This window comes from Mustela erminea, chromosome 12 (assembly GCF_009829155.1).
Source record: "Mustela erminea isolate mMusErm1 chromosome 12, mMusErm1.Pri, whole genome shotgun sequence".
NCBI lineage: Eukaryota > Metazoa > Chordata > Mammalia > Carnivora > Mustelidae > Mustela > Mustela erminea.
In genome coordinates, this window is record NC_045625.1 from 64342883 (window position 1) to 64370512 (window position 27630).

At 37.8% G+C, this 27630-nt stretch overlaps 1 protein-coding gene across 3 annotated transcripts in view; it reads left to right on the forward strand.

Annotated features, from left to right (window-relative positions):
* The window catches only part of FANCC (FA complementation group C), a 263906-nt gene that overhangs the window by 66434 nt on the left and 169842 nt on the right, over window positions 1-27630 (forward strand). The window contains exons 1-4 of one of the 3 annotated variants that reach the window (XM_032308878.1): window positions 5574-5603; window positions 18741-18954; window positions 20688-20772; window positions 25124-25218. In XM_032308878.1, coding sequence (XP_032164769.1) covers window positions 18790-18954; window positions 20688-20772; window positions 25124-25218 — 345 coding nt within the window. In that variant the 5' untranslated portion in view covers window positions 5574-5603; window positions 18741-18789. Of the gene's footprint in view, window positions 1-5573; window positions 5604-18711; window positions 18955-20687; window positions 20773-25123; window positions 25219-27630 lie in introns of those variants that run through there. The other 2 variants (XM_032308876.1, XM_032308877.1) reach the window with 2 other exon arrangements.

The following is a 27630-nucleotide window of genomic DNA, read 5'->3' on the forward strand; positions in this document are numbered from 1 at the left end:
TTTTACAGAAATGTTTATATTATTTTTGAGCTTGCCTACATCTTTTTGGTTTTCTCTTCTTATGTTTCCCTCTCATTGCTGTATGTTTGGAGTAGAGAGGTTCCATCAAAGTGAATTTACTGTGCCATCTTACCTAGAAGTCATGTGGACTGGGGGTTTAAAGGAAATAAAGTGAGATATTTGGTTTTACATAGTACTAAACGCTAACCACAAAAATGCTTTTTTGTGTGAGTTCAGTGACCTGTAGCATACAGTTATTAAGCTCTTCCTTCAGAGGCTTGCAGCCCCAGGAAGATGAGTGGGATTAAGCAGGTGGGATTTATTAGGATTCCATGGTTCCCTACAAGGATTTCACCTTTTATTTTTCATTTTGATGGTAATTTAAATATTTGGTTGTTTCCAAACAGCTAAATGCCCACAATTCTAACTAAACAGTGTCTTAAAGATGTCAGTGCCTGCAGTTATGTTCATATTGGTGTCAAGTAGCACTACTTTTAGATCTTGAGAAATGAATAGAGGTGAGAAAGTGAATCATATATTTGAGCTCAGTAAGAGATTGCTGTTTCACCGTAGTTTAAAAAGAGAAAAGGGTGAATTTAGCCATCCCCACGCATGGTAACAAATGACAGAAGCTGCTGCTAGCTTTTGGTAGCCAGTATCAGATTTACATGACCAGTCCAAGTGAGAATTAGTAACCTTTGTCCTGATCACACCAAATTCATTTTGTCAATTGAAATTTTATTCAGTTTTTTGATTTGTTGGCATTTGTGCATGTCAAGTTTTGTAGGTGAATGAGAGTTATAAGCATAATAGTTTTATACTTGTATTTAACAGGTTAAAAATGGTTTTAGATGGCTCTGAGAACACTCAGCAGTTTTTTCTTCGAGTTTGAGAAACATGGATCAAAGGGTAGCTTAGCTTTTCCTGTGCCGTGTAGTAGCATCGTATGAGTTTCTTTTTTTTTTTTTTTTTTGGTTTTTGTTTAATGTTTTTGCCTGGCTCACTCCTGCTCATACTTCATGTTTTTACTCAGCATAAGTATCCTTTCTCTCTGGAAGTGTCTGACACCCCTGTGCTGGGTGAGGTACCCCTTCTTAGTGCTCCCTGCAGCACCTTCTGTTTTCTTTTTCCCGCCCGGTTCTTCCCACAAGGGATTGTGTTTTTTCTGTTTATAGATCCTGATTTTCTCATTAACCACAGGTTGCTTGAGAGCAAGGAACACACTGCCATCTTTTTACTTGTAGTGTTCTTGAGAGTTTCTGTAATAAGGTGTAGGCTCCCTACACTTTATTTTTTGTGTGGGATTTTTTTTTTTGGTTTTGTTTACTTAGTAGTAAATTATGAGTAGAACCAAGGGTAGAAAGAGGCAGAAAAAACTTGAAGCCAAATCAGCAGTGACAAAGGTAAGATTACTAATATTTTAGTATTTAATGTGCTCCTCAGGCCATTTTTCAAACTTCTTGTCTCACCAAATGTCATAATCTACTCTAAGAAATTTAAGAAGAATTCAAGGAAAGTTAGTTACCACTATTTCTAGCAGAATTTATGTAGGAAGACTGGGTTTTATTTGTTTGTTTGTTTCTGTTTTTGTTTTATTTTTGAGCTCAGTGGTTGTTCTTTGGTGCTCTGATGGAGACCAAGGTCAGGGGGCTTGGCCTTGGTAGCTTCCAAAACAAGCACTATCACAAAGGGATGCTTCTCCTTGGAAGTTGGTCCAGAGAGCGGCACTTTTCTTCACACACCTAGAGACATAGACTGGAGAATGGAGTTCCATAAATCCTTAGGCAGAGTTATCTGCTAGATTAAATTTCCTTAATTCTTTCAAAGTCATCTGAAAACTATGTTCACTGTGCTCCTGGATTGCAGTTACTTCTGATGCCTTAGAACTAGATTTTGTTTACAATTGAGGTTTGTTTGAAAATATCTGCAAATTTCAGGTCTGGCTTTTGATTAGACTGTCTCCGAGGAGAAACTCAACAGAGAAAAAGCCAGCTCCTCCTAGTGGAACTTTTTAAAAATCCTCATTGTTTTTAGAGGGGGAGATACAATTTCTTTCTTAAGCACTTTATATGGAAACAAGAATATTTTATTGTGACTTTTGTGACTCACAAACATGGGGCAAATTGGCCAGTCTTATTTAAAATAATGAAGCAAAGAAACATTACTTTTTAGTAAAAAAGAAAATGGTATCAGACTTTCAGTAAGGCTGAGGAGGTGTGTTGTCAACCTTAAGCATAGGTGGATATACATTTCTTAATTTTATTTTTTATTATATTCCTAGAAGTTTAGATTTTCTCTCTCTCTCCACTCACTCTTTTTAGGTAGGCTCCACACCCAGTGTGGGGCTTGAACTCACAGCCCTGAGATTAAGAGGCACATGCTCTACTGACTGAGCCAGCCAGGTATCCTTAAATATTTTCTGATAAGGTCATTGTGCCCCTAGTTGATGACATGGATTGGAGGCTAGGTATTTAATTTGTCTTTTTCTTCTTTCATAGGGAGTGTTTCACAGCATTCTGCCCTTAAATCTCTGGTTTTTCTTTCATGGGAGAATTGACTTCAGTTGATTCATGCTCAGGGGGAAAAAAAAAATAGTACTTTTTATCAGGCTGGCGCTTTGGTAATGGGCCGTATTTGGCATGTATAGACTTACCGCTCCTACCTCTAGCCTAGAGATGGAATAGACCATAGGAAGGCAATTTCTAACTTTCTGGGTCCCTGACAGTCATGATACATAGCCAGTTTGAGACTATGAAGTTTTTAAGGAACTTTGAAATGTTGACAGTCTGGGAGCTGCATGGGCTTCTATCAACACAAAATCTTCTCAAATTTTATCTATCTAGTTTCTCCTTTACAACAGCCTTAGATGACTTGTTTATTTATGTACCACACATTTATTCAACAAATCTTTATTAAGTTTCTGTGTGCCAGCAACCGTGTACAGCATTGGTCTCCGAATGTACTTAGCAAACTTGGTCCTAAGGATATGTGCCAGTTAGGATGTGTTTGACTGCAGGTAACAGAAAACCCAATAAAAGATGTCTTAATCCCAAAGGAAAATTCAAAGTAGGTTGGCTACTTAATTGCTTCAGCTGTATTAGTGAGAGGACCCAGGTCCATCTTTCTGCTCTGCTCTTTGTAGATTGTTGGCCACTCCCCTCAGGTGTATTTACTGCTGGATGATCTCAAGGCAACTGCTGCCATCCTAAGTGTCAAATGAAGACTACAATATCTAATATGAAAAAATGTGAATTTATTTTAGATTGAGAAAGGCTCTGTCAGAAACCTTTCAGCTGAAGCTCAGTTGTCATTGTCCCAAGTAGAGAAACTGGCCATTCCTACAGTTAGTAGAGGGGAGGTGGAAATACCATGACTGGCCTACATCAGCCATTCTCAAAATGTGGCTCAAGAACACTTGGGTATCCCTCATTCCCTCTCACAAGGATCATAAGAGCAAAACTATTTTTATAATAATGCTAAGACATCATTTACATCATCCACTCTTATTCTCTCCCTAATCTACAGTGGAGTCAAAGATTACATGATATATGATGGTATCATTGCTCTGGCAGCTAATGAAATGTGTGTATGTATATTTTTGGATCTTACATTTTTTTCAGGTTTAATTTCTAATGTGGTAAATGTATGTATAACCCACATAAACAAAATCTCTCAGTAATGTCCTCAGCAATGTTTAAGAATAAAGGAGTCCTAAAAATGTTTCCTATTTCTTGGTCTCCATTAATCAACACCTTTGCCCATGGCATTGAGACACATCCCATCTTCCTCAAGACCCATGGCTGTGAGATTCCTGGATGAACTGATTTTGTTAACAAAGAAGCAACAGAAGAGTTATAACTGTCAGGTAGACCACTCGCAGTGTAGGTAGGACTTTTCTGATGAGGGGTCCTTGGAGAGGAGAACATGGCAGGGACATAGTGTGTACTCTAGGCTCTATCTTTGCTTTGACCAGAGCCACGCTCAAGTCTGTCCTTTTTTCTTTTTCGTTTTTTTTAAATTGTAGTACAGTGTATATAAACACAATTACCATTTTAACTATTTTTTAAATGTACAGTTCAGCAGCATTGATTATATTTCCGGTGTTGTACAACCTTCACCACCATCCATCTCCTGATCTTTTTCATCTTCCCAAACTTTAACAATGTACCCATTAAATAATAATTCTCCACCTAGTCCCTGACCACTGCTATTCTGTTTTCTGTTTCTATGAGTTTGACTACTCTGGGTATCTCCTGTAAGTGTAATGATATAATACTTGTCCTTTTGTGTCTGGCTTGTTTATCTTAGCATAATCTTTTCAAGGCTCGTCCATGTATGTATTGGAATTTCCTTCCTTTTAGGACTGAATAATATTCCATTGTATGTATATACCTATTTTGTATATTTATTCATCTCTCAATGAACTTTTGTATTATTGCTACCCTTTGGCTATTGTAAATAATGCTCTTATGAACATGGGTGTACAAATACCCATTTGTGCTCTTAACTTTGAATTCTTTTGTGTGTATATATAGAAGTGGAATTGCTGGGTTATATGGTAATTCATTGTTTAATTTTTTAGGATCCACCATACTGTGTTCCACAGCAGCTATGCTATTTAGTATTCCTACCAACAATGCACAAGGGTTCCAGTTTTTCTGTATCTTCACCAATTCTTGCTATTTTTTTGTGTTTTTAAATAATAGTCACCCTCATGGGTGTAAAGTAGTATGTCATTGTAGTTTTGATTTGCATTTCTATAATGATAATGTTATGTAATATAATGTAATGTCGAGCAGCTTTTCATGTGTTTATTGGCCTTTTGTATGTCTTTGAGAGAGATCTATTCAAGTCCTTTGTCCATTTTTAATTTTTATTTATTTATTTATTTATTTATTTATTTATTTATTTTAAATTTTATTTATTTATTTGACACAGAGAGAAAGATCACAAGTAGGCAGAGAGAGAGGGAGAAGCAGGCTCCGCTGAGCAGAGAGCCCGATGCGGGGCTCGATCCCAGGATCCTGGGATCATGCATGACCTGAGCTGAAGGCAGAGGCTTTAACCCACTGAGCCACCCAAGCGCCCCACCTTTGTCCATTTTTTAAAAACAGGGGTCCTTCCTTCCATTCCATCATTGAGTTATGGGAGCTTTTAATATATTTGGGCTACTAAACCCTTTTTTGATACATGATTTGCACAGGTCTGTCCCTTTTACGTGTTGAACTTTTACACAAGGTTTCATTTCATTAAACAATTTTTTAAAAACTTTAAAGTTCTATATCACTGTTGTGATCATTTTCACTTTGGTGACTTCATCCTAGATGTTTACCCACTGTACTGATTTAAAAGATACAGATGGTAGGAACTTGGTAATTACTCAATGCTCACAATTAAATTATAATAACTACTTTTGGATTTCTCACACTGTTCAAAATGTAGCCGTGGCTGCTCTTATTTGCATACTTGGCTTTATTGTTTGCCATGAAAGAAAACAATAATGATTAAAATGAAGTGATTCTTAAAATATTTTTCCTTTACATCTGTGCCCGTTGTAGCCTTTGAGAGGACTTTAAAGGCACCACATTCCTCATCGTATCTGAGTAAGGATTCTTTATAGATTTTTCAGAAAATCTAAAATCAGTTGAGTTCTGAGTTGTCTCTAGATGGGACAGCCCTTTTGCGATAGCGAGTTGCCTTTCAACAGGAGTACTAATGGAGGATCAGAAAATTGCAGGTTAAATTATAGAAGGGATTTTCCATCCTGAAACTTTGTAGATTAAGAGAGGATAATAATGTCACGTAATATTAAATGAGAGGCTGGAATTGCTGGCTCATGCCATTCCTGATCCCTCCCAGTGCTATGGTAGATGGAACATCTTGCGTGCTCTTGCCTGGGCCTGCAGGGTTTACTTTTTAAAGTCAGGGCTGTTTAAATACTCAGGTATCAACATGGAACTTTGGGAACCCAAACTTTGGGAACTATATATATTTCCAAAACTGTTGTTGAAAGATAATTTGAGAACCACTGGTCTGGGGGCTGTCCCTTGCCAGGCTTTTAACATTTGATATTTAAATTAAGGGAAATGGCTTTGTTTTTTTAATGAATGAATGAATGAATTTAATTTAATTAATTTTAATTTTAATTTAATTAATATAAAAGATACTTTGCCCCAGCCTGTCACCTACTTGTTTCTTTCCTCTTCATCATTGTTCTTCAGACATTGCTTAAGTGTGATACCTTTCTTTCCTTCATTACTTCTCATGAATGGTGTTTGGTAAAATCCGTATTCTTTGTGAAGCACATTTCCATTAAGTTTTTGAGTACATCCTTTTCCCAAAGAACAGAAATCACCAAAATGGGGAACCTTTTAGCACTGAAGCATTACCTCTTTTTCACTTGCTCTATTTTGAATGCAGGCCATGTTGTCTTGGTAGCTAACACTGTGAACCCTCATGGATAGTGGTGTATCTTTGTGCCATGGTGATCTCAGTTAATACAATAGTACTTTGCAAGTAGCAGAGTAACTTTCAAGCGGTGTATAAATGAGAGAAGAGGGGGAGGCAGTGATCCTAAGCAGACACGACTTTTTTTTTTAAAAGATAATTTATCTGTTTGAGAGAGAGCAAGAATGCAAGTGCGGGGGCGTGGGGCCAGGTGGGGGGAGTAGGCAGAGAGAGAGAGAAGCAGGCTTTTGGCTGAACAGGGAGCCTGATGGGCTCGATTCGAGGATTCTGGGATCATGACCTGAGCTGAAGTCAGACATTTAACCAACTGAGCCATCCAGTCACCCCTAGAGCTGACACCATTTTGAACCAGCCCTGTTTCAATATCTGATGTTTGCTGGCTCTGATGGCTGGATTCCCTCGCTACTTTATCCCTCTTACTTCTGCCTCCTTCCTCTGTAGGATCTCCTCTGATAGCAAGAAGCAGAGACATGAGAAGTACATGGGGATCCTTTACTAAACAGTCGATTGCATTTGGGTGTCTAAGCTCTCTGTGCTTATAAGACATTTCTTTAGTCTCTTCTATATGATTATTTCTGAAGTCATTTTATTTTCCCCTGGAAATATATAGTGAGAGGACTAAGAACTTTTGTTGTTTTTAGTCTGTGTATGTGGAGAAGGTGAAATCATGGTTTTGATTCCTTAACACAGGGTTAATGTGCCAAAAGAGAAATAAGAAATGGAAAATGAGTATGTCCTTCCAACTTTCCATGCCATTTGCTTTTGCCACATAAGCATATATAATTTATGTACAAAATTCTTGTTAAAATCCTGAGTTAATGTCATTGATATCCACCTTTCTTTTACGCTTTTAAATGATGCTAAACATTATTTCTCCAGTTGCTCCAATGAAATGAATATGGGCATAGACATCCATGTGAGGGCATGTACACTAAGCAGACTCATAAGGAATTCAAAGATTTACGTTTGGGGCAAGATCAAGAATTTGGTATCAGTCAAAAGATGTAAATTCGTATCTCAGTTGTCTAGTAAGTGTGCAGATTAACTGGGATACAAAAATTAATGCATTTGTGAAAAAAGTTGAAATTACCCTGAAACTGAAGAATCCTCTCTTTTATGAGGCATGCATTTTGTTTTAGCTGCATGGACACAGCCTCATTTTGTCTGGTTTAGCACAGACCTCTCACTGGTTACTCTCCCCTGAGTGATGAATTGGATGTCTCTTCAACCTTATGACAATAGCCCTCTTAGGGCAAAGCAGTAGCCACATAGCTACTGGGAAGAGGGGGCAGGTAGAGAAAGCTGTGGATTTTGTCTTTCTGAGAGCCAAGACTGGGAAAGTGGAGTCATTATTTGAGGCTGGGAAGGAGAAAGAAAACAAGCACTAGGATGTATCTCTGGCCAATTCTGACAGTTGTAATATTTTCAGAGGACTCAGCTAGAAAATATAAAATACTTATAGATTCTTTCAATAATTAAAAATTGTTATTGTATTCAGATACTTTAATGATTAGGAACTGTAAGCTATAACATTTTTTCTTTTTTTCCTTTGGGGTAATATCTGGATGGTAAATGTATATTTAGAAGTTGAAGCTTTTTGGGGTGGGTAGTGGAAAGTAACACATAGAGGAAAGCACATAAACATGACTCATGGTTTATAAATTATTAAAATGTTAATACACATGTTACTGGCATCCAGGTCAAGAAATAGAATATTGTCAGCATCCTGATTGCCATTGTTCTTCTTTTCTTCCTCTAATGGTAATAGGATTCCTGACTTTTCAGGGTAACCACTGCAGTTTAGTTTTACCTGATTTTGAACTTTGTGTAAATGAATCATATCTTATATATTCTTACGGGTTGCTTTCTTTTTCTCAATATTATGATTGAAAATTCATCTCTATGCCTTTAGTGGTAGATCCCACATTTTCATTGCTGTATAGTATTGCTTTGTATGACTATATCACATTTAATTCATTCTACTCTTGACTGGCATTTGGGTTCTTTACAGTTTGGGTCTATTATGAACAGTGCTGCTATGAACATTCTGCTGGTGCACAGTAACAAATAAGCTTGGAGTGTTCTTTGAGGGAGAGCTTGTAATTTGTGCATTTTTGCATGATTATGATTTACTGAGAGGGATGTGTGAAAATTCCCAGTATGATTGGAATTGATTGTTTCTTTTTGCAGTTAGGTCAGTTTCTGTGTTATATTTTGAGCTTTATAGTTTTTTTTCATTTCCATATTATTGGAGCATACAAATTTAGAATTGTTTAATCTTCCTGGTGAATCAAACACTGTCATTATTAAGTGACCTTCTTTACCTCTGGTAATGCTTTTTGTCCCAAAGTGTATTTGAGTTGGTACAGTGTATTGGATTTCTTTGGTTAGGTTTGTATGGTTTTTCTTTCCCTATTCTTTTAGTCTCTCTGAATCACCATATCTTTATGTTTTAAATGTGTCTTTTGTAGCAACATATATTTTTTTAAGATTTTATTTATTTATTTGACAGAGGGAGATCACAAGTAGGCAGAGAAGCAGGCAGAGAAAGAGAGAGAGAGGGAGGAGGAAGCAGGCTCCCTGCTGAGCAGAGAGCCCAAGGCGGGGCTCGATCCCAGGACACTGGGATCATGACCTGAGCCGAAGGCAGAGGCTTTAACCCACTGAGCCACCCAGGCACCCCCCCCTTTTTTTTTAAATTAAAAACTGATAGTGTTATCTACAATAGTCGAATTACGGAAACAGCCCATGTCCATCAGTTGATGAATGGATAAAGAAGATGTGGTGTATGCATACTCTCTCTCACACACACACACACACACACACACACACACACGACTATTACTCAGCCATGAAAATGAATGAACTTTTGCCATTTGTGACAGCATGGATGGAGCAAGAGAGTATTATGTTAAGTAAATGATGAAACTGATGAAATTCATCAGTCAGAGAAAGATAAAAACCGTATGATTTCAATTGTATGTTGAATTTAGGAAACAAAACAATGAGCAAAAGGGTGGGGGGGAAAGAGAGAGGAAGAGGCCAAGCCAAGATACAGAGAACAAACCGATGGTTACCAAAGGGGAAGGGGAATGGGTGAAATAGGTGATGGGGATTAAGGACTGCACTTGTGATGGGCACCAGGTGATGTACGGATGTATTGAGTCATGATATTGTACACCTGAAAGTATTATTACACTGTATGTTAACTAACTAGAATTTAAATAAATGTATTTCCTCAGAAATTTAAGCCATTAGTATATTGTATAATTACTGATATATTTGAGTTTAAATCTACCATCTCACTCTGCTTTTTTTTAAATCTTGTCCATTCTATATTCCTTTTTCTCTCCATTCTTCCCCTTTCGGGTTTTTGTTTTTTTTTTTTAAATTGTAAATTTTTCCGATAACCTGGAAATTATATACTACCTGTTGATATTCTATTAGTGGATATCTAGAAATTATAGTGTGCATTCTTGAATTATTAAAACCTAATGTTAAAGGACGCCTGGGTGGCTCAGTTGTTTGGACGACTGCCTTTGGCTCAGGTCATGATCCCAGAGTCCCGGGATCGAGTCCCGCATTAGGCCCCCAGCTCCACGGGGAGTCTGCTTCTCCCTCTGACCTTCTCCTTGCTCACGCTCTCTCTCACTGTCTCTCTCTCATATAAATAAATAAAATCTTAAAAAAAACAAAAAACAAAACTTAATGTTAACTCTTTTATCTTCATTTTCCTGGAAAATGCGGAACTTTAGAACTCTTTAACTATTTTTTTCCAGGCTTGTATACTGTTGTTTTTATTATATCTTAATTTCTATATATATTTTTAAAACTTCAGTGATATTATTCTTATTTTATATCAAATGTTAAATTAAATTTTTTCACATATCTACCGTTTTTGTTATCATTTCTTCTCATGCCTCCAGAATTTTGTCTGGGACCATTTTTCATCTAAGAGCAGGCTTACTGGTGGCAGATTCTCTGACATATTAGATGTTTCATTTCACTTTATCTTAAATATTTTAGTTGGGTATAGTATTCTGGGTTGGCCTCCCCCCACACACTTTTATTGTATTAGAGGTATGTTTTCTGGCTATCTTGCTGTATTTTTTTGTATCTTATCCATTCTCCTATATTTTCCATTGTTTTATTTTCCATGTTGAATTCTGTGTAGTTTCTTCTTCTATATATTCCAAGTTCTCTAATTCTGTTTTCAGTTGGGTCTGATCAGCTATTGAACCCATCTGTCGAATTCTTAGTTTTAATTAGTTTTTTTTGTCTTGTTTTTTCAGTTTTAGAATTTTAGAATTTCTACCATATTCTTTTATTTGTTTTATTTATTTTGTTCTTTTTTTTTCATTTTTGTCCATTGTTTTGGAGTTTTTCTTCATGTGTTCTTTTCTTCCTATGTGCTTGATTGTCTTTCATTATATAATTTTTGTTCTATTTGAAAAATTATTTTTAGGAATAGTTAGATGTTATTTTCCTTCAAAGAGGTGTTTTGTTTGTATCTTCCAGACTCCTGAAAAAGCTTTTTAACCTTGCATTTTAACTGCATCTTCAGGATCAGAAGTGCATCCCTAGGCCTATGTAACCCATGTGCTAAAATCTTTCTCTATCATTTAACACTGTTTTTCTGATTCCTTGATGATTTTTAAATTATGTTTTTGTATTGCATGTAGCCAACAGGTAGGTTGGTCTCAACTGTATAGTCTACCATTATCTGACATAGGACTGAAATAGGATGCAATTTTAATTAAGTATGTTTCCACTAAATATATTCTGTACTGTAATTTTATACTTTTGTTTACCTCCCCTGTCTTGGAACTTACGATAGACTTTTACTTCCAGCTATTTACAGTGCCAAGAAGAGCCAGATAAAACATCTTTTGAAGCCATTGGAAAACTGCAGATACTCAGTACTCAAGGGGTTAACACTGGCATGAAAGGAAGTGCAGAGTTCTGAACAGATTCTTTAGCAGCTTTTCACCCTCAGGGCATTGCCATTTCTTGAGAAGCTGGGAGAGACCAAGAACCTGAAGGTGGGGGGGCGGTCAGGGAAGTTAACAATGCTTTTGGCAATTTCATGGTGTTAGAGAGATGTAATGTTGGATTGCCATAGGAAAAGATTGTTATTCTTACTACCTAAAACTGTAAGGCTTTAATATGTCAAGAAACATCATAAAAGCAGGATAGTGGATAAAAAAGCAAAATCACTGTTTGTCATCCCCTAAAGGATCTAAAATGATCATCAGTTCAGAAGACCATTCAGGAAAGTGTTGATGGTGAACTTTATAATGGATGGCTCTATGTGAAACAACTGATCAGTTTCCACATTATGGTACATAAGACAACCAGTATGTGCTTTCTCATTTGACTCAAAGCACACACCACTATAAATGAAGTATTCTTGGAAAAAGATTGACCCTGGACCTAAAAAAACTTATAAATTGTGCTCTCAGTTTGTAGGCAATATAGGGGTTAGCAAAACATGCTAACTAACGCCAGAAGAATGCAATCAGCCAACTGCACAAGTGTGGAGGATTCTATTAGTCAGTACAGTAGATTCTATTAGCCTCTTCTACTCGTTTTTTTTTTGGGATAAATGATATGAAAATCAAGGGGTGATTATTAAAGATTAAGGGAGGCTTATTTTTATATCATTTTATAACAGATTAAAGGAGAGATATCAGTATTGTCCATATGCAATGTGTGGATGTTGTTTGGATACTAATATAAACAACCCAACCTAAAAAAAATTTGAATGTAGATGGGTTATTAGATGATTATTTCTGGATTTATTGGGTGTGAAAGATAGTGTAGTTAAGTTTCTTTTTCTTTCCTTTTTTTTTTTTTTTGGAGTCATTAGAAAAGAGAGATATAGATCAAAGTATTTTGGGTAAAATGGTATGATGTCTGTGATTTGCTTGAACTAATTAATGGGTACATAGGCGTTCTTTTGGCTGCTTTGTCTGCTTTTTGCTGTATTTAAAAATAGTCATTAAACAGGGAAAAAAAACATAAAAGTTCATTTGTACTATGTAGCCTGTGCCTTAAGTGAGATTATTATAAGCTGTTCTCTCTGTTGGGTAAAAGTCGGCTGTTTATGAGTGGTGTCAGATAAAGAGATGTAAACTTTATTTTATTTGCATAGCATTCTTTTCTGTTAGCCTCATCTGTGAAAACTATGTAACTCTCTCACTCTTAAAGAAGCACAACTTGATTCATAGTCTTAGTAAGACTATATGGAATGGGGCACCTGGGTGGCTCAGTGGGTTGAGCTGCTGCCTTCGGCTCAGGTCATGAACTCGGGGTCCTGGGATCGAGTCCCGCATCGGGCTCTCTGCTCAGCAGGGAGCCTGCTTCCTTCTCTCTCTCTCTGCCTGCCTCTCTGCCTACTTGTGATCTCTCTCTGTCAAATAAATAAATAAAATCTTTAAAAAAAAAAAAAGACTGTATGGAATGGATGAAGGGCAGTTCTTCAGAGTGAAAGTGGGGTGCATTCATATTAAAGGAATAGGAAAAGGTTGCTAGGTGGGCAAAACCACAGATACCGACTACTTTGCACTTGCTGGTTACTCAGGACATTCAGACCTACTGCTGTCTACACAAATAATTTGTTTTTTAAAGATTTATTTATTTATTTGAAAGACAGAGATCACAAGCAGGCAGAGAGACAGGCAGAGGGAGAGGAAGGGAAGCAGGCTCCCTGCTGAGCAGAGAGTCCCATGCGGGACCTGATCCCAGGACCCTGAGATCATGACCTGAGCCGAACCACTGAGCCACCCAGGCGCCCCACACAAAGAATTTTTAAAACACTTCCAATTAATATAATTTAGCTTTCCTTTCAAAAAGGGAGATATCTGAAGTAATGCCTGGTTAATGCTTCTGGCTTCAGGCCCAAGATTTTTGGATAATGTCAGTTCCTCTTCCCATCTCTGCGATAGTTGGTAAATTACAGACTTTAGAAAATTTATCTACTAATAATATACTCTATATATGCAGTAGTAGGAGCGGGAAAAATGAAAGGGAAGGGAATTAAAAAAAAATTATATGACACAGCAGGAAAGACAAACACAGATTGCATCCAAAAACCTCACTCATGCATTTTGCTCAAGAAGGCATAATTTGCACATGATGATAGAGTACTGCTGGGCACACCCAGCTCTGTGGCTTGGACAGTCAGTCCAGTCACTGAGGCCCGCTATTGGCTCTGCCCAGAATCCAGATCTTCCATACACACTTTATTTTTATTTTATTTTTTTAAAGATTTTATTTATTTGTTTGACAGACAGAGATCACAAGTAGGCAGAGAGGCAGGCAGAGAGAGAAAGAGAGAGAGAGAGGGAAGCAGGCTTCCTGCGGAGCAGGGAGCCCGATGCGGGGCTTGATCCCAGGACCCTGAGATCATGACCCGAGCCGAAGGCAGCAGCCCAAACCACTGAGCCACCCAGGCGCCCCTTCCATACACACTTTAAACACCATTGGATCTGCTGGGACATGTGTGCCAAGTGGCAGAGCACTTTAGCATGAATCAACTGTGCAGTGATTCTTGCTCTGGGTCCTACTCATATTTCTCACTGCCAGAAAATAGGTAGAAGCAGATAAATGGTCTAAAACCCATGTGAGTTTATGTTCATGAGTCCCAGAGATGTCAGCCAAATGTTTTGAAAAGATGCAAAAAAGGTGGACAGTAAAACCCATGTTTGTTTTCTGCGCTTATCCAGCTATCTGGTCCACATTGGAGGCAACCACTGGTACTAGTTTGTTGTTTATCCTTATTTTAAAGGGCATATCCTGACTTGGTACAGATGCTTGGATTGCAAGAAATGTCCTGAAGTGGCAGGCCCTGTATATTCATGGGATTTATATCCCACTATCTGAAATACATGCAAGGAACCTGTGTCTTCTTAATCTCTTCTTTGTTCTGTCAGCCTGATAACTTCAATGTGGTAGACTAGTGTAATACACTGTGTTCTGAGTTGATACCTCTAAGGGAGGTGAAAGCGGTTCAGACCACTTTCACATGTCCTCAAGTTATCCCAATGGAGAAATGCATTAATTACCAGCTTCATAACTGCATTCTAGGTGCCTGGGGTGGTATTAGTTTTCTCCAGTAGGGTCCACATCTGAAAGTACAGCTTGAGTTGGAGTCACCATTTGATTGTGTCTTTGTAGCGCAATATCATTGACTAAGACCAACTGGCTTCCTGGTTGAAAAGACGGTTGTTTTTTTTTGTTTTGTTTTGCTGTTTTTTTGTTTTTGTTTTTTTACAGATTATCAGATACCATTTTTTGATAATCCAGTCTTTCACTTGGCCATTCCTACTAGAAGGTTATAACAAGGTAGGGTCCCTGATCATAGGCAATACCTCATTGACCTGCATTACCTTCTTGTTCCATGGACTTCTGGTTTCTAATACCCTAATATGAACAGAAGTTTCCCTGCTGTTTTCCATGATTTGGCCCAGTGACCATTTCTAAATTCCTCTTCTTTCTTCAAAGGTTTGTTGCCTGCAGCCCACTATCTGGTTTATATTAGATGTTATATCAGTATATGTGAAACTATATCAGTTTGTAGTTGCTTTTTTTTTTTTTTCTTGAAACCACAGAAACCAACAGTGGTTAATTTAAGGGGGAAAAAAAGGATTTTGCAGAAAGCCCTGGGTAGTGGACAGAATTAAAGAGCAAGCTGAGGGGCGCCTGGCTGGCTCAGTGGGTGGAACGTGCAACTCTTGATCTCAGCTCAGGGTTGTGAGTTCGAGCCCACAATGGGTATAGAGATTACTTAAAAATAAATTTTTTTTTTTTAATTTAAAGATTTTATTCATCCATTTGGTGAGAGAGAGAGCGAGAGAGAGAGCACAAGCTGGGGGAGTGGCAGGCAGAGGGAGAGGGAGAAGCAGGTTCCCTGCTGAACAAGGAGCCTAATGCTGGCCTCGATCCTAGATCATGACCTGAGCTAAAGGCAGATGCTTAATCAACTGAGCCACCCAGGCACTCCAAAAATAAAATCTTAAAAAAAAAAAAATAGAGAGCTAGAAGGCTATACTTTGTTAATATAAGGACATGATGTAGGGTCCTTTGGATCTAGACTGAGTGAGTCTTTGAAATGACTTAGTTCCATCCTTATATCATTCTCTTCAAGATTCAGATTCCCAGCACAGGGTCTGGTTTGCCTAACTTGAATCATAATTTCACCTCTCATGGATGGCACAAGGTGCCTTGATTAATAGGCTCACCAAGACTTGGGGAATGGAGGAGTTCTTTCCTTAAGGGACAGTAAGGTGTTGTAACCAAAAGAAGGGAGGAGGAATGCTCAACAGGCATAGTCAACAGATGCCCATTCCAGAGTGTTTGGATTAGGTCATCATTTCTCAGTAGGGGTGTCATTGGCCTTTGGGGGAAGGCCATTTTTCGTGCACTGCTGAACCAATGCATTGCAGTATGCTCAGCATCCCTGGCTCCTGGGCACTAAATGCCAGCAGCACTCCCACTGCTAAGCATCACAATCAGGTCACCCTTGTTTCCCAGTCATGACCATCTCCCCTCAGACAGGCTGTAGAACAGCCCCTCAGGACCATGGCTGCATGATCCCTAAAGCTGTTTCCATTTAAAACCATCAGATGTATTCCTGTTGCTAAGCAAAATGTTGTTTGTAATTTGGCAGTAATAAAATGATGTTTTCTGTCTCTTCTACCAAAAAGGTCTTCGGTTTAGTGTCTCCAGATATCTAAAAAGGCCTCACCTAGAACTGTGTGAACTATGTAAGAAATCCATTAATTTGTTTCTTCGGTTTATTTCCTTGTTGAAGACACAGACTTGGGGCGCCTGGGTGGCTCAGAGGGTTAAGCCTCTGCCTTTGGCTCAGGTCATGATCTCAGGGTCCTGGGATCGAGTCCCGCATCAGACTCTCTGCTCGGCAGGGAGCCTGCTTCCCTCTCTCTCTCTCTGCCTACCTCTCCATCTACTTGTGATTTCTCTCTGTCAAATAAATAAATAAAATCTTTAAAAAAAAAAAAAAAGACACAGACTTTAGAGCTAGACTCTGTGAATCAAATCCCACAACCTGTAGCTCTGCTATTTCCTAGCAGTTACTTCCTTTGGGCTTTTATGTAATCTTACTTTGGGGAATTACATAATTTCTCTGTGCCTCTGTAAAATGAGGATAATGATAGTACCCATTTCATAGGGTTGCTTACAGGATTAAATTAGCTACTGTGTGTAAACCACTTAACATATTGTCAAGAGCATAGTAAGGATATGTGTGTATAAGCTATTACTGTATTTCTAAAATGGGATATTAATAAAATTTCACATAGATATACCTTAAAAATTTTTTTTCTGGGGAAGTTACCTTTTAAAAGTTAAATTGCTATATCTGGAAAGGCATTTTGTTATGGTGTTTAGTTTAGAACTATACTTTGAAAAGTAGCAGTGAATTATTTATTTCTTTATCTAATATTTATTGTTTGCCAGGCATCTGTTAAATTCTAGGAGACAGGGAATTTATATACAGGTAGAGGAAGGAGTAACTAAGTGAGCAAATAACTACTGATGGGATAGGAGGTGTGGAGGAAGGAGCAGAAAGCAGTAATGCAGGAAAGGGTTCCATGTGTTGGTGGAACAGATGAGAGGCCTGGACCAGATGGTACGCAGTGGAGGAGTGGTGGCATAGGAAAAGAGAGCAGGTGCCAGAGCTAAGTTTTTGCAAGACTTCAAAGATTGCAGGAAGGAGCTAGGATCTTTCCTACAGGGAGTCAGGATTTCTTTCGCAGGAAGCTTTTGAAGTTGGGGGGAGGTTTTAAGCAGGAGTGTGCTGGGTGTGATTCTCATTTGGGAAAGTTGTTTTTGTGGACTGCAGAGAAGGAACTGGAGATGGATGGGTGGGAAGAAATGGATGGGAATGGGATGGGATGCAGCAGTGGAATTAGGAAGAAGTGGATAAGTTGAATGAAATCAAGCTTTTTTATTTTAGGAGTAGAATTGACAGGTGTTGGTGATGGCTTGGATAAGAAGGAGAATGAGAGAAAGGGAGGATTCAGGGAGAAGGAATAAATTTTTGGTTATTATGTGCCATTTGACAGGATGCATGTATTTCCCCCATGATTATACCTTTTTTTCCCTCATGGTCCTACTTAAGATCAAATTTTTAGTACTATTTAAAAATTTCCACCTTCCTGCTCTAGTTTTGAGTACTGCAACCAAATTGTATGACCTCCTTAAGTATTTTGATTTTCTTCTTTAATAATGAAACCCCCTTTGTTGTTGTTTTTGGTTAATTGGGACCATTTTATCTGTTAATTATTGCTGCTGAACGTTTAAACTCACCTTTTGCAGAGCTGTCTTTTGAAATCATATAGCTGAGTATCATCCCTGTCCCAAGAAAGTCAGAGGCCTTGTAAAAGCCTGCACAGTTGAGGAGCAGCCCTCCCTCTTCTGCCCGGTGTGCTTCTTATGGGTGAGGATGGTGAGGAGCTGGGATGGTGGGGGGACACCTGGGTTTATTTAGCCAGCTCTGCCTTTCTAACATGTACTTCAGGTGTGGTAAGTCACGTTTATGGACGATGGGGTTCTGTCCTTTAGGACTAGTACACCTCCTCAATAATTGTAGTTTTTCATATTTTACTAAAATATGATTTCTTCTTGTGAATTAATTGAGATCAAGCATATATACTAGTCTTTAATCAAATAGGTTGCTCAAAATGATGCATGTGGAATGAATTATTTTACTTTTTCCTAAAAAGTGAAGAGAGACTGGAAAGAAATTTCAGTAGACAGTAATGCATAGCGAATTTCTCGAACACCTTAATGAGAAGCCAGAAATGCATATAAAACATGAAAACTTCAAAAACATTTTTAGACACAGCCTATTATTAAACACCCGAGGATGTTTTTGATTTCCTATTACATTAAAATACCCAAATGAACTTCAGAACATTTAAAAATAGCTCAATCTTAAAAAGAAGATATAAAGTATTATCAGCTGTGTGCTTTCTGTGTATAATTAGCATGTGTCTGTGAAGGTATAATGACTTCTAGTGGAATATTACTCATGATAAAAGTTCAGATGGTGAGAATTGGAGCTACAGCTGGGTGACACGTTTTAAAATAATTCAATGATGACTCCATCGAAGGCATTCTATTTTAGTCCCTTATATTCCCCCTTTCACTCATCAGTGGAATATGAAATCACCAATAAAAATCCTTTTAAAAATGTTTCATTTTCCCCCTTTCTTCTAGATTTGATGTGTGCTCACTGTTTCTTTCAGTGCTTGGCAGGCCACTGTGAAGGTCCATCACCTTTTCCCTTTTTCCAAGATGGCTCAAGATTCAGTAGGCTTTTCTTCTGATTATCAGTTTTGGATGCAGAAGCTTTCTGTGTGGGACCAGGCCTCTACTTTGGAAACCCAGCAAGATACCTGCCTTCACCTGCCTCGATTTCAGGAGTTCCTGAGGCAGATGTATGAAGTTTTGAAAGAGATGGTAAGTGGTAGACCAAAATAACAAATCTCTACTACATTTAACTAAGCCTGAATGTTATCTAGGGTCAGGGACTTGTGGTATTGACCTGATATATTGTTGGGTTGGAAAGACAAATTATCCATAGGTAATACAGACAGGGGGCTGTTTCCTGACCTCTGATTTCTTACGATTTAAATCTTCTCGATTAGTTACATTGTCATATGGGACTTCCTGACCAGTAAAGTTGTTTTTTAAAAAAACAAGATTTTGACACTTGTTGTCAGGTAATAATTGGGATTCTTTTAAATGCCTTTGCATTTTTAAAATATTGAAGAGTTTTCCTAAGTGCTTACCCCCCCCCCTTTTTAAGAGAGGGTGAAAAGATGGGGAGAGGAAGAGAGAAAATCTTAAGCAGGCTCCATGCCCAGAGCGAAGCACAACGCTGGGCTTGACCTCACAACCCTGAAATCATGACCTGAGCCAAAATCAGTAGAACACTTAACTGACTGAGCCACCCAGGCACCCCAATGCTTACCCTTTCTTTAATGCTGTCCTAAAGTTGGTTCTACCATGAGATGATAAATAATAAGATCTCTTCTTTTGAATATTTCAAGTGGTCTTTTCTGGTGAATATTAAGATTTTGAGTGTCTTCACTGCTGTTGTATAATGTGTTCAAATTTGATATTTTTTTGTTTTGACATTTCCCATTTTTACTACAATGGATATTTTAATAAATTAACATGCTTTTATATTATGAAAATATTATTTGTTTTATACTTACTTTCTAAATTCAAAATGAAAAGTGAAATTTTCATTTAACATAGATGTTCTTTTGTTATAAAAAATATAACAAAGGAAAACCTCCCTTAAAAAAGCAAGTCAGAAATTCGAAGAATTACTCATGTTGACGATATGAGTTCATGTGTTTTTAGCAACTAGAAGGAAAGATAGAGTCTGTATGAGCAACTGACACTACCTTTTAAAATTGTTTTTCTGTAATTGGATTTCTGCAGCTTGGCTTTAAATTGGTCCCAGAAAGTCTAGGATTGGCCTTGATGCTAAGACAAATGTGAAGAATTTATTGGTGCAGCAGCTTACATTTCAGCTTATATACATGTTACCTCATTTAGGTCTTATTTTTGAATTTTCTTGAAAGGTAAAGAAGTGGGAAGAGAGCCAGTTATACATGCTACAATAGCATGTAGATTGTTTAATCTTAAGCTGTTTTCTATTTGCTTGATCTGGTTTCAGATTATTGTAGAGTAAGTATGATGTCATTTCGCATTTGGTAACCAAAATAGTCATAAACAGAGATGTATATCTTTATGCTGTAGCTGCTTTTGTTTCTTTTTACAAGTTCTAGAGTTCTTGTCCTCCCAAGCCTTCTTTGAAATAGCCCTACTAAAGTTGAGTTAGGAACCTTTCTTATGGTGGAGTAAAAAAAAACCCACAATATTTTGTTCACTGCTATACATTCTTTTATATTTTTAAACAAATTGGCCTTTCCTAAGTATAAATAAAATAAAGGTAATTTTATAAGAAGCTTGATTTTATGTAAATGTGCTGTACATCTTCAAGTTTTGGTGGTATGGTTTAAAGATGAAGTAAGGTGGTTACTTGTTAAATTTTATTTGAAATTCCCACTTTTCTGAAATATACTAAATATTCAGACTCCTTCAACCTATAGTATCAGTTTAACTCTCTAAGTTGTGTGGTGTCCTTTTATTGACCAAAACATATTTTTCTTCTATAGGATTCAAATACGATCATTGAAAGGTTCCCCACAATTGGTCAACTCTTGGCAAAAACTTGCTGGAATCCTTTTATCTTAGCATTTGGTAAGACTCCAAAGCCTGTCTTCTCAAAATACAAACTTCTAATAATAATTTTAATCTATGCATTGTTTAACAAAATACAGAGCTTCAAATGATAAATTTTGTCCCATTGTTTACAAAATAACTATTAAGATTTATTCATTGTTCCATTAGAAAGATGGCATCCTGGTCGCCTGGGTGACTCAGTCAATTAAGCATCTGCTTTCTGCTCAGGTCATTACCTCAGGGTCCTGGGAACGGGTTCCACATTGGGCTCTCTGCTCAGCGGCAAGTCAGAGGGTCTGCTTCTCCCTCTCTTCTCCCTCTGTGCTCTCTCTTGCTTTCACTATCTCTCAAATAAATAAATGAAATCTTAAAAAATAAAAAACAAAAAAAGATGACATTCTTTTCTTGTCCATATATGTTCACATAGATTATCTCACACACGTATATAGACACACCTATACACATGCATATCAGTAAGAAAATAGAACATGTGTTATAGAGTAGACTCTTCCAGATGATTATCAAACCTCATTTTTAATTCATTGTGAAATGGTTATAATAATGAAATAATTTCTTGTTTAACAATTTCATGTTAACTCACATTCTACCTTTTTCCATGCATAAAATCATTCTTCAGTGTCCTAATCCTTACATGGCCCTGACATTCTTTGTGGATGACACTGTAGTTTTAACCAAGGTGAAGAGGAATTTGGGGACACTTTGGGGTAGATGTTCCTTTCTTGACCTCCTGCCTCTAGCCTCATTTCCTGTGTAATCCTCCACAACCACACCACACACATGGTAGTCAAGTTGAGTTGAGTTACTAACAGTGACTGGAAGGCATGTGATGTCAGGGCTTGTGACATGTGACTCCTTTGCCTAGAGCTCTGTTTTCGTCTTCTGTCCTTTTAAACTTCCTTTGAAATAGTTTTGCTGGAGCTGAGTTAGGAACTTCTCTTAGTGTCCCCATAGCTGATCGCATCTCCCTGAATTCTAACACTTACTGCACCCTTTTGTAATTATCGGTTTGCCTGTCTGATGTCCTGGAGGACTGAATACTTCTCGAGAGCAGGGACTGTGGTTTTACTTGTTTTTGTCATTCAGGGCCTAGCATAGGGGAGAGCAGGCACATCTGAAGGTGTACAGTTGAGGTTTATTGCCTTGACTTGACCGTATTTTTAGCTAGTATAATATTTGCTTGACGATAGTTTTGCAGAATAGGTAATTATGGATTAGAGCAAAGAAATCACTTTCCCCATAATGTAAAACTGATAAAAGCTAGGATCCCACCCCTCTAAAGCCTGCATTGTTATAATGATTTGTCCTGAGGATCACACCATCCTGGTTGAAGTGGCCCAGTTCTCGCTTGAACACCAACCAGCCTCACATGAATATATATATTCACTGGACAGATACTTACTAAGCTTTTTTTTTTTTTTTTTTTTAATGTGCGAAGCCTATGAAAACATGGCCACGATTTCTCTCACTGGAAGCATCCAGTCACAGAGAAAAGAGACCCCAGCAGATCAGCCTGACTCAGAAATGGTTTGTGTTAATGGAGCTCTGAACAGGGAGCTGAGAGTTAAAGGAGAGTTTTTCAGGGGAAGTCAAACTGGGGCTGACTCTTAGAGAACAGTAGATGAAATGGGACTTTCTGAGATGAGCCACCAGACTCGCTAGGTTTCAGATTCCTTATTTGTAAAAGCAGGAGACTGGACTGATTTCTCCCTATAGCCTTAAACTTGTATCTGTGTGTGATCATTCCTTAGCACCTCTCCCCATTACATTGGCCCCCTCTGACAGCCAGAAACAAATCCTTCATCTCTTTTTGTTTCAGTGCCTCGGTTATGTTTTGAATTACCTGTTAAATTTCAGCTTCCTGTTTGAGGTGTGCCTTGGGTTCTGAGCTTAGTGAAGACTGACAGACAACAGAACTCCAGGATGAATTAACTCTTGCCTGTGTTACTATTGTTGTTTTGCTAGTTGGGTACTTTTGGTCAGGAGAGGGTCTTTTCTTATGGTTTTATAATATGAAAGTAACCTTAAATACAGGAAAGGTGACAGTTTCCATCAAAGAAAGAAGTTAAGTCTCTGATAATGCTAGGTGAGAATTGGATCAGAAATAAGGATAATAAAGGAGGAGGAAAGATTTGGAAATGAAAAGATACCTGAAGAGGAGAGAAAAAACAGATAATGGAAAGGGAGGGAATACCTTTTATTCGGGTGTGTTCTCTACATAAGTTTACTGCTTTCAATTTCTTGGAATTATGGCTGCCCTCAGGATTAAGCATAACAGCTATAACCTCACTATTTGGTATTTATTGCTATATAAAAATCTGCCCCCAAACTTGGCAGCTTAAAATAACAAATATTTATTGTCTTAAAAAAAATGCTATCTTCATTCTTTTAAATTGTAAATTAAGGAATTTTAAAAGAATTTTGAAGAATTAATTTAGTTTTCATTTGGAATACTAGCTCAGGATACAAAAAAATATGTGGCAAATATATGCTGGCATATTTTTTCCCCTTCCACTCATTTTTAGAATCCAAATTTTCATGAAGACCTGGTGGCAGTGACTCTTTGCATGGTGAATCCCAGGTGTTTTCCCATCTCACTCAGCTGGACTGCAGGATGTCCACTCTGAATCTAGGAGCCTCAGAGAGGAACCTGACAGATGCCTTCTCCCTGCAGTGAGTGTTGGTGGCACTCGTGAATAACAAGTGATGGCTTCCGTCTATAAATCCCTAAAACAAAATAAGCCCATTAGCAGTACATTTTAGTCCATTTCAGTACATTGACCCTGGGCAAGGGAAGGCACCTCCTAAAGGCTGGGTGAACATTTCTCTGGCTGCTCTTTGTTTTTGTTTTTGTTTTGTTTTGAGGGACAATTTTGAAAAATTATACACTTGTTGAACTAAATGTGCAGATTCACTCAACACCTGGGGAAAATTTCCATCTTTTAGATAACTTAAGTTCCATAAAATACTATTTTCTTTCTTTTTCTCCCCCTCCCCGCCGTCCCATCGGGTTGCTTTTTTTTTCCTAACAGGGGAAGCCACTTGTGTAGTAAGCATATCAATGGATGTGTCTGACACTCTGTGACATGAAGATAGTTAGACTTTCTTTTAATATTTAAAGCACAGGAAGTGCAGTGGTCAAATTTTAAATCAGTGGCATTGGTTGAGCCTGAAGAATCCTAGGATCTTCAGAGATTAAATGACATGATTCATGAAATATACCTGTAATAGGCAAGTCGGTGAGACATTTGAGCTCATTAAAAACTAGGAAAAAAATGAATGTCCCTCAGAATAATCCCTGATAAAGTTTGTCCAGAGATGTTATTATGGGAGCAGAAACTTATGACGTTTATAGGGGAGAAAAGTAGGCTTAATAAACATTTACTATTAGTGTTCTTTAGTATATGGTTGAAAATGCAGGGGTAGCTTTTATATTTTATAAAAGGTTATATTTTCCTTATTTCTTGTTGATATTTTCCTTATTTCTTGTTCCCATAGCTCTTAGAAATGCTGTGTTTCTTAGACCATAGAAGATGAGAGGGTAAGGGGTATCAGGTGATTCTGCAGATAATTGGTTCCTGGTGCTGGCCTTCCTCAGCTGGTTGGCTCTTGTGTAGTTACTGATGTCTTCAGTTTTATGCATCATTCTTGCTTCTCAGTTGTGTTGTAAAATCTCCAACTGGAATGGACTCTGTTACCAAACGAGGAAAAAGAAAATGGCTCACTGAGTAGATATTCTTGCCAAGTATAAGATTTCAAAGTTCAGCGTTTTCATCACATATTTGGTAAAGTTTTAAATTTTAAAGAATGAGGAACATGTCAGAGGCTTCTATTTTATCCAAACCATTTAGAAAAACAGAATATGTTTTAAAACGATCCTTTCGTTAATTTTTTTTTTTAAGAAGTGAGGGTGTTTTGGGGAACTAGAAGATTAAAAGATTAAGACAGAAATCCTTAGTACTGCCTATAACAGTTATATTGCCTTTAAAAGGTTGAAATTACTATCAGTCTGAAATATGCTTTAAGAGAACTAATCTTGGGAAACGTGCAGTCCTTTTAGTTGTTTCTTTCATTCTCTTTTGGCTTTAAAAATGGTTGCTGTATAAGAAAGGGAATTGACCACACAAGGGCTAAACATAAGTGATCCCAAAACCACAAGAATAAAAAAACCCCATGAAGTTAAGTTTCACAGATGGTCCTGGATGTTTGTTTCATGAATTTAGTAGTTTGAGATTTTCCTAAAATATAATACATATATTACCTTTAAATACAGTGTTTAAAGAATTTTTATACTGATTATCTTTTCTTCCTATTTGATTAAACCTACTTATTTTAGTTTTCCTTTTTGCAGATGAAAGTCAGAAAATTCTAATATGGTGCTTATGTTGTCTAATTAATAAAGAACCACAGAATTCTGAAGAATCGAAACTTAACTCCTGGACACGGGTAAGAGTAAATCCTGCCCTGTACTGCTTTGCATTGAATTGATTAAAAAGGTGCTTCTTTGACAGTCCAGTTCTGTGATGTTTTAGAACTTTTTCAAATAGTCTTCGCTGTTCCATTATCTTGCTGGGTGTAGTTATTCAAGAGATTTCATTTTTGCTTGATTGTGAGTTCCAGAAGATAGCAGTCTTTAGGGTGAACTTTTTCATACCTGGAAGACCTAATATTGCGTGATTTTGAAAAGTTGCTTTCAGGTAATGTAAAGAATGTTCACTCTTTCCTTCTAGCGTTTGCTATCCTTCAAAAAAAATTGCTCCTCCTTATCAACCTAGTTTAAATACTTACGTAATTTCTGTCTAAGTATTTCTCTCTCTCTCAGGATCTAATCTGTAGTAAAATGAAAATTCAGAAGTGCCCTGGGAGCTGCTGTCTTTATTTTATACCTGAAGTTGGTATCCAGGCCAGGGTGTTCAGACTAGCACCACAGAATAAATCGTTGGCTGCTGCTGCTCACGTCAAATTGGTTCCTTGACTGTGTTGGACCGCATAGCTGACAGCTTCCTGCATTCCCCCTGTCTATTTCTGCTTTCTCTTGAAGGGCAGGCACAAGTTGGCGAATGCTGTAAGGCTGGGCTGTGGCTGCCCTCACCACCAGCATCTCGCCTGTTCTTTTCTCATACCCCCCGCTGTCGTGCTGTAATAACCCCACGGACTAGCTGATGCCTGTCGGACTCCACTTAGTATGCATATGGTTCAGATTAGCTGCTTAGTATTATGAAATCACCCACCCAGATTAATGCATACAGTTTTGTCTATCAGTCTGACTGGTGATATCATTCCATTCACTGCTTTTTTAACCATTCCTTTGTTTTATACAAAATTGCTGACAGAGCTGACAAAGACAGTGTTCATATTTTTCTGTTAGATTTAAAAGCAGAATCGAAGGGACAGTAGAAGTGAAAAAGGGTTGGGTTGGGGAAGGAAAGGTGCAAACTTTAACTGGAAGGTAAATTATACTAAAGAGCTAAAGAAAGGAACTGATAAGTAGAACTAGGGAAGAAAATGTCTGAAAAACAAAGCTATAGAAATAGAATAACATATATAGTCTTCAGTTTTTTAAATTGTTGCTTTTGATGTTTTAATGATTACTTTGGATATATTTTTGTATTGGCTAGTTCATTAAGTCCTGAAATAGGCCACCCAATAAAGTGTTTGTAGGGTCATTGGGTCAACTTTCTTCATTTAAACACATGACTTTATTGGCCTATTTAAAAATTTCTAGCCTTGCATTTTATTCTGTGGCTTTCTCTTATTTAATACTGCGTCCATTTATCAATAGATACGTATAAAATATAGCACAGGAAGGTTAACTTGAAATCTTAACTCATGCCATCAGGGAATTTATAGACTGGTAACCAGAGCTATGTATAGGTATGATAGAAATACAGAGGACACTCGTTCAGACTTGGGGCTTTGTAGATGTGTCCTACAGTAGGTGATATCACCAGCTGAGTTTGGAAGGGTGGCTAGGAGGGCAGGGATAGAGCTTTAGGAAGGATATTCCTGTCAGCAGAAAGAGCACACCTAAAGATGTGCTCTTTTAAATAAATTTTAAAAATCTTGAAAAAAAAAAAAATGCCCCTTTCAGGGAACTGTAGGTACTTAGATAATAGTTGAGCTTGGGGTTTTGTACGGCTGGTGATGAAGCATGAAACCTAATGTATGATTATAAGAAGTTTTGGGGATGACTGGGTGGCTCAGTTGATTAAGCGTCTGCGATCAGCTCAACTCATGATCCCAGGGTGCTGGGATCGAGTCTGGCACTGGGAATCCTTGCTCAGCAGGGAGCCTACTTCTGCCTCTGCCTGCTGCTCTCCTGCTTGTGCTCTTTCTCTCTCTGACAAAAAAATAAATAAAATCTTAAAAGAAACAAGTTTTTACTTTATTTTGAAGGCAGTATTTTTTTTTTTTAAGATTTTATTTATTTGACAGAGAGATCACAAGTAGGCAGAGAGGCAGGCAGAGAGAGTGGGGGGAAGGAGGCTCCCTGCTGAGCAGAGATCCTGATGCGGGGCTCGATCCCAGGACCCCGAGATCATGACCTGAGCCAAAGGCAAAGACTTAACCCAGTGAGCCACCCCGGTGCCCCAGAAGGCAGTATTTTAAACAAGAAAATGTTTGACTTGGACTGAATTTTAGAAACTTAACAGCAAAAGGTAATTGATTTGGAAGGGAGTGGGATAGCGCTTTGGAAACTACCCTAGTGATGAAGGTGAGAAATCATGCAGCCCTGAATGAAATGGAGAAGAGGAGCCAGGTTTATGATATGAATAAGGTAAATATTCAAAAGATGTAATAGCAGGTAAAGTGCAGATGTACTTAAGTGTAGGTGGAGTTGAACGTACTGTTCTTGGA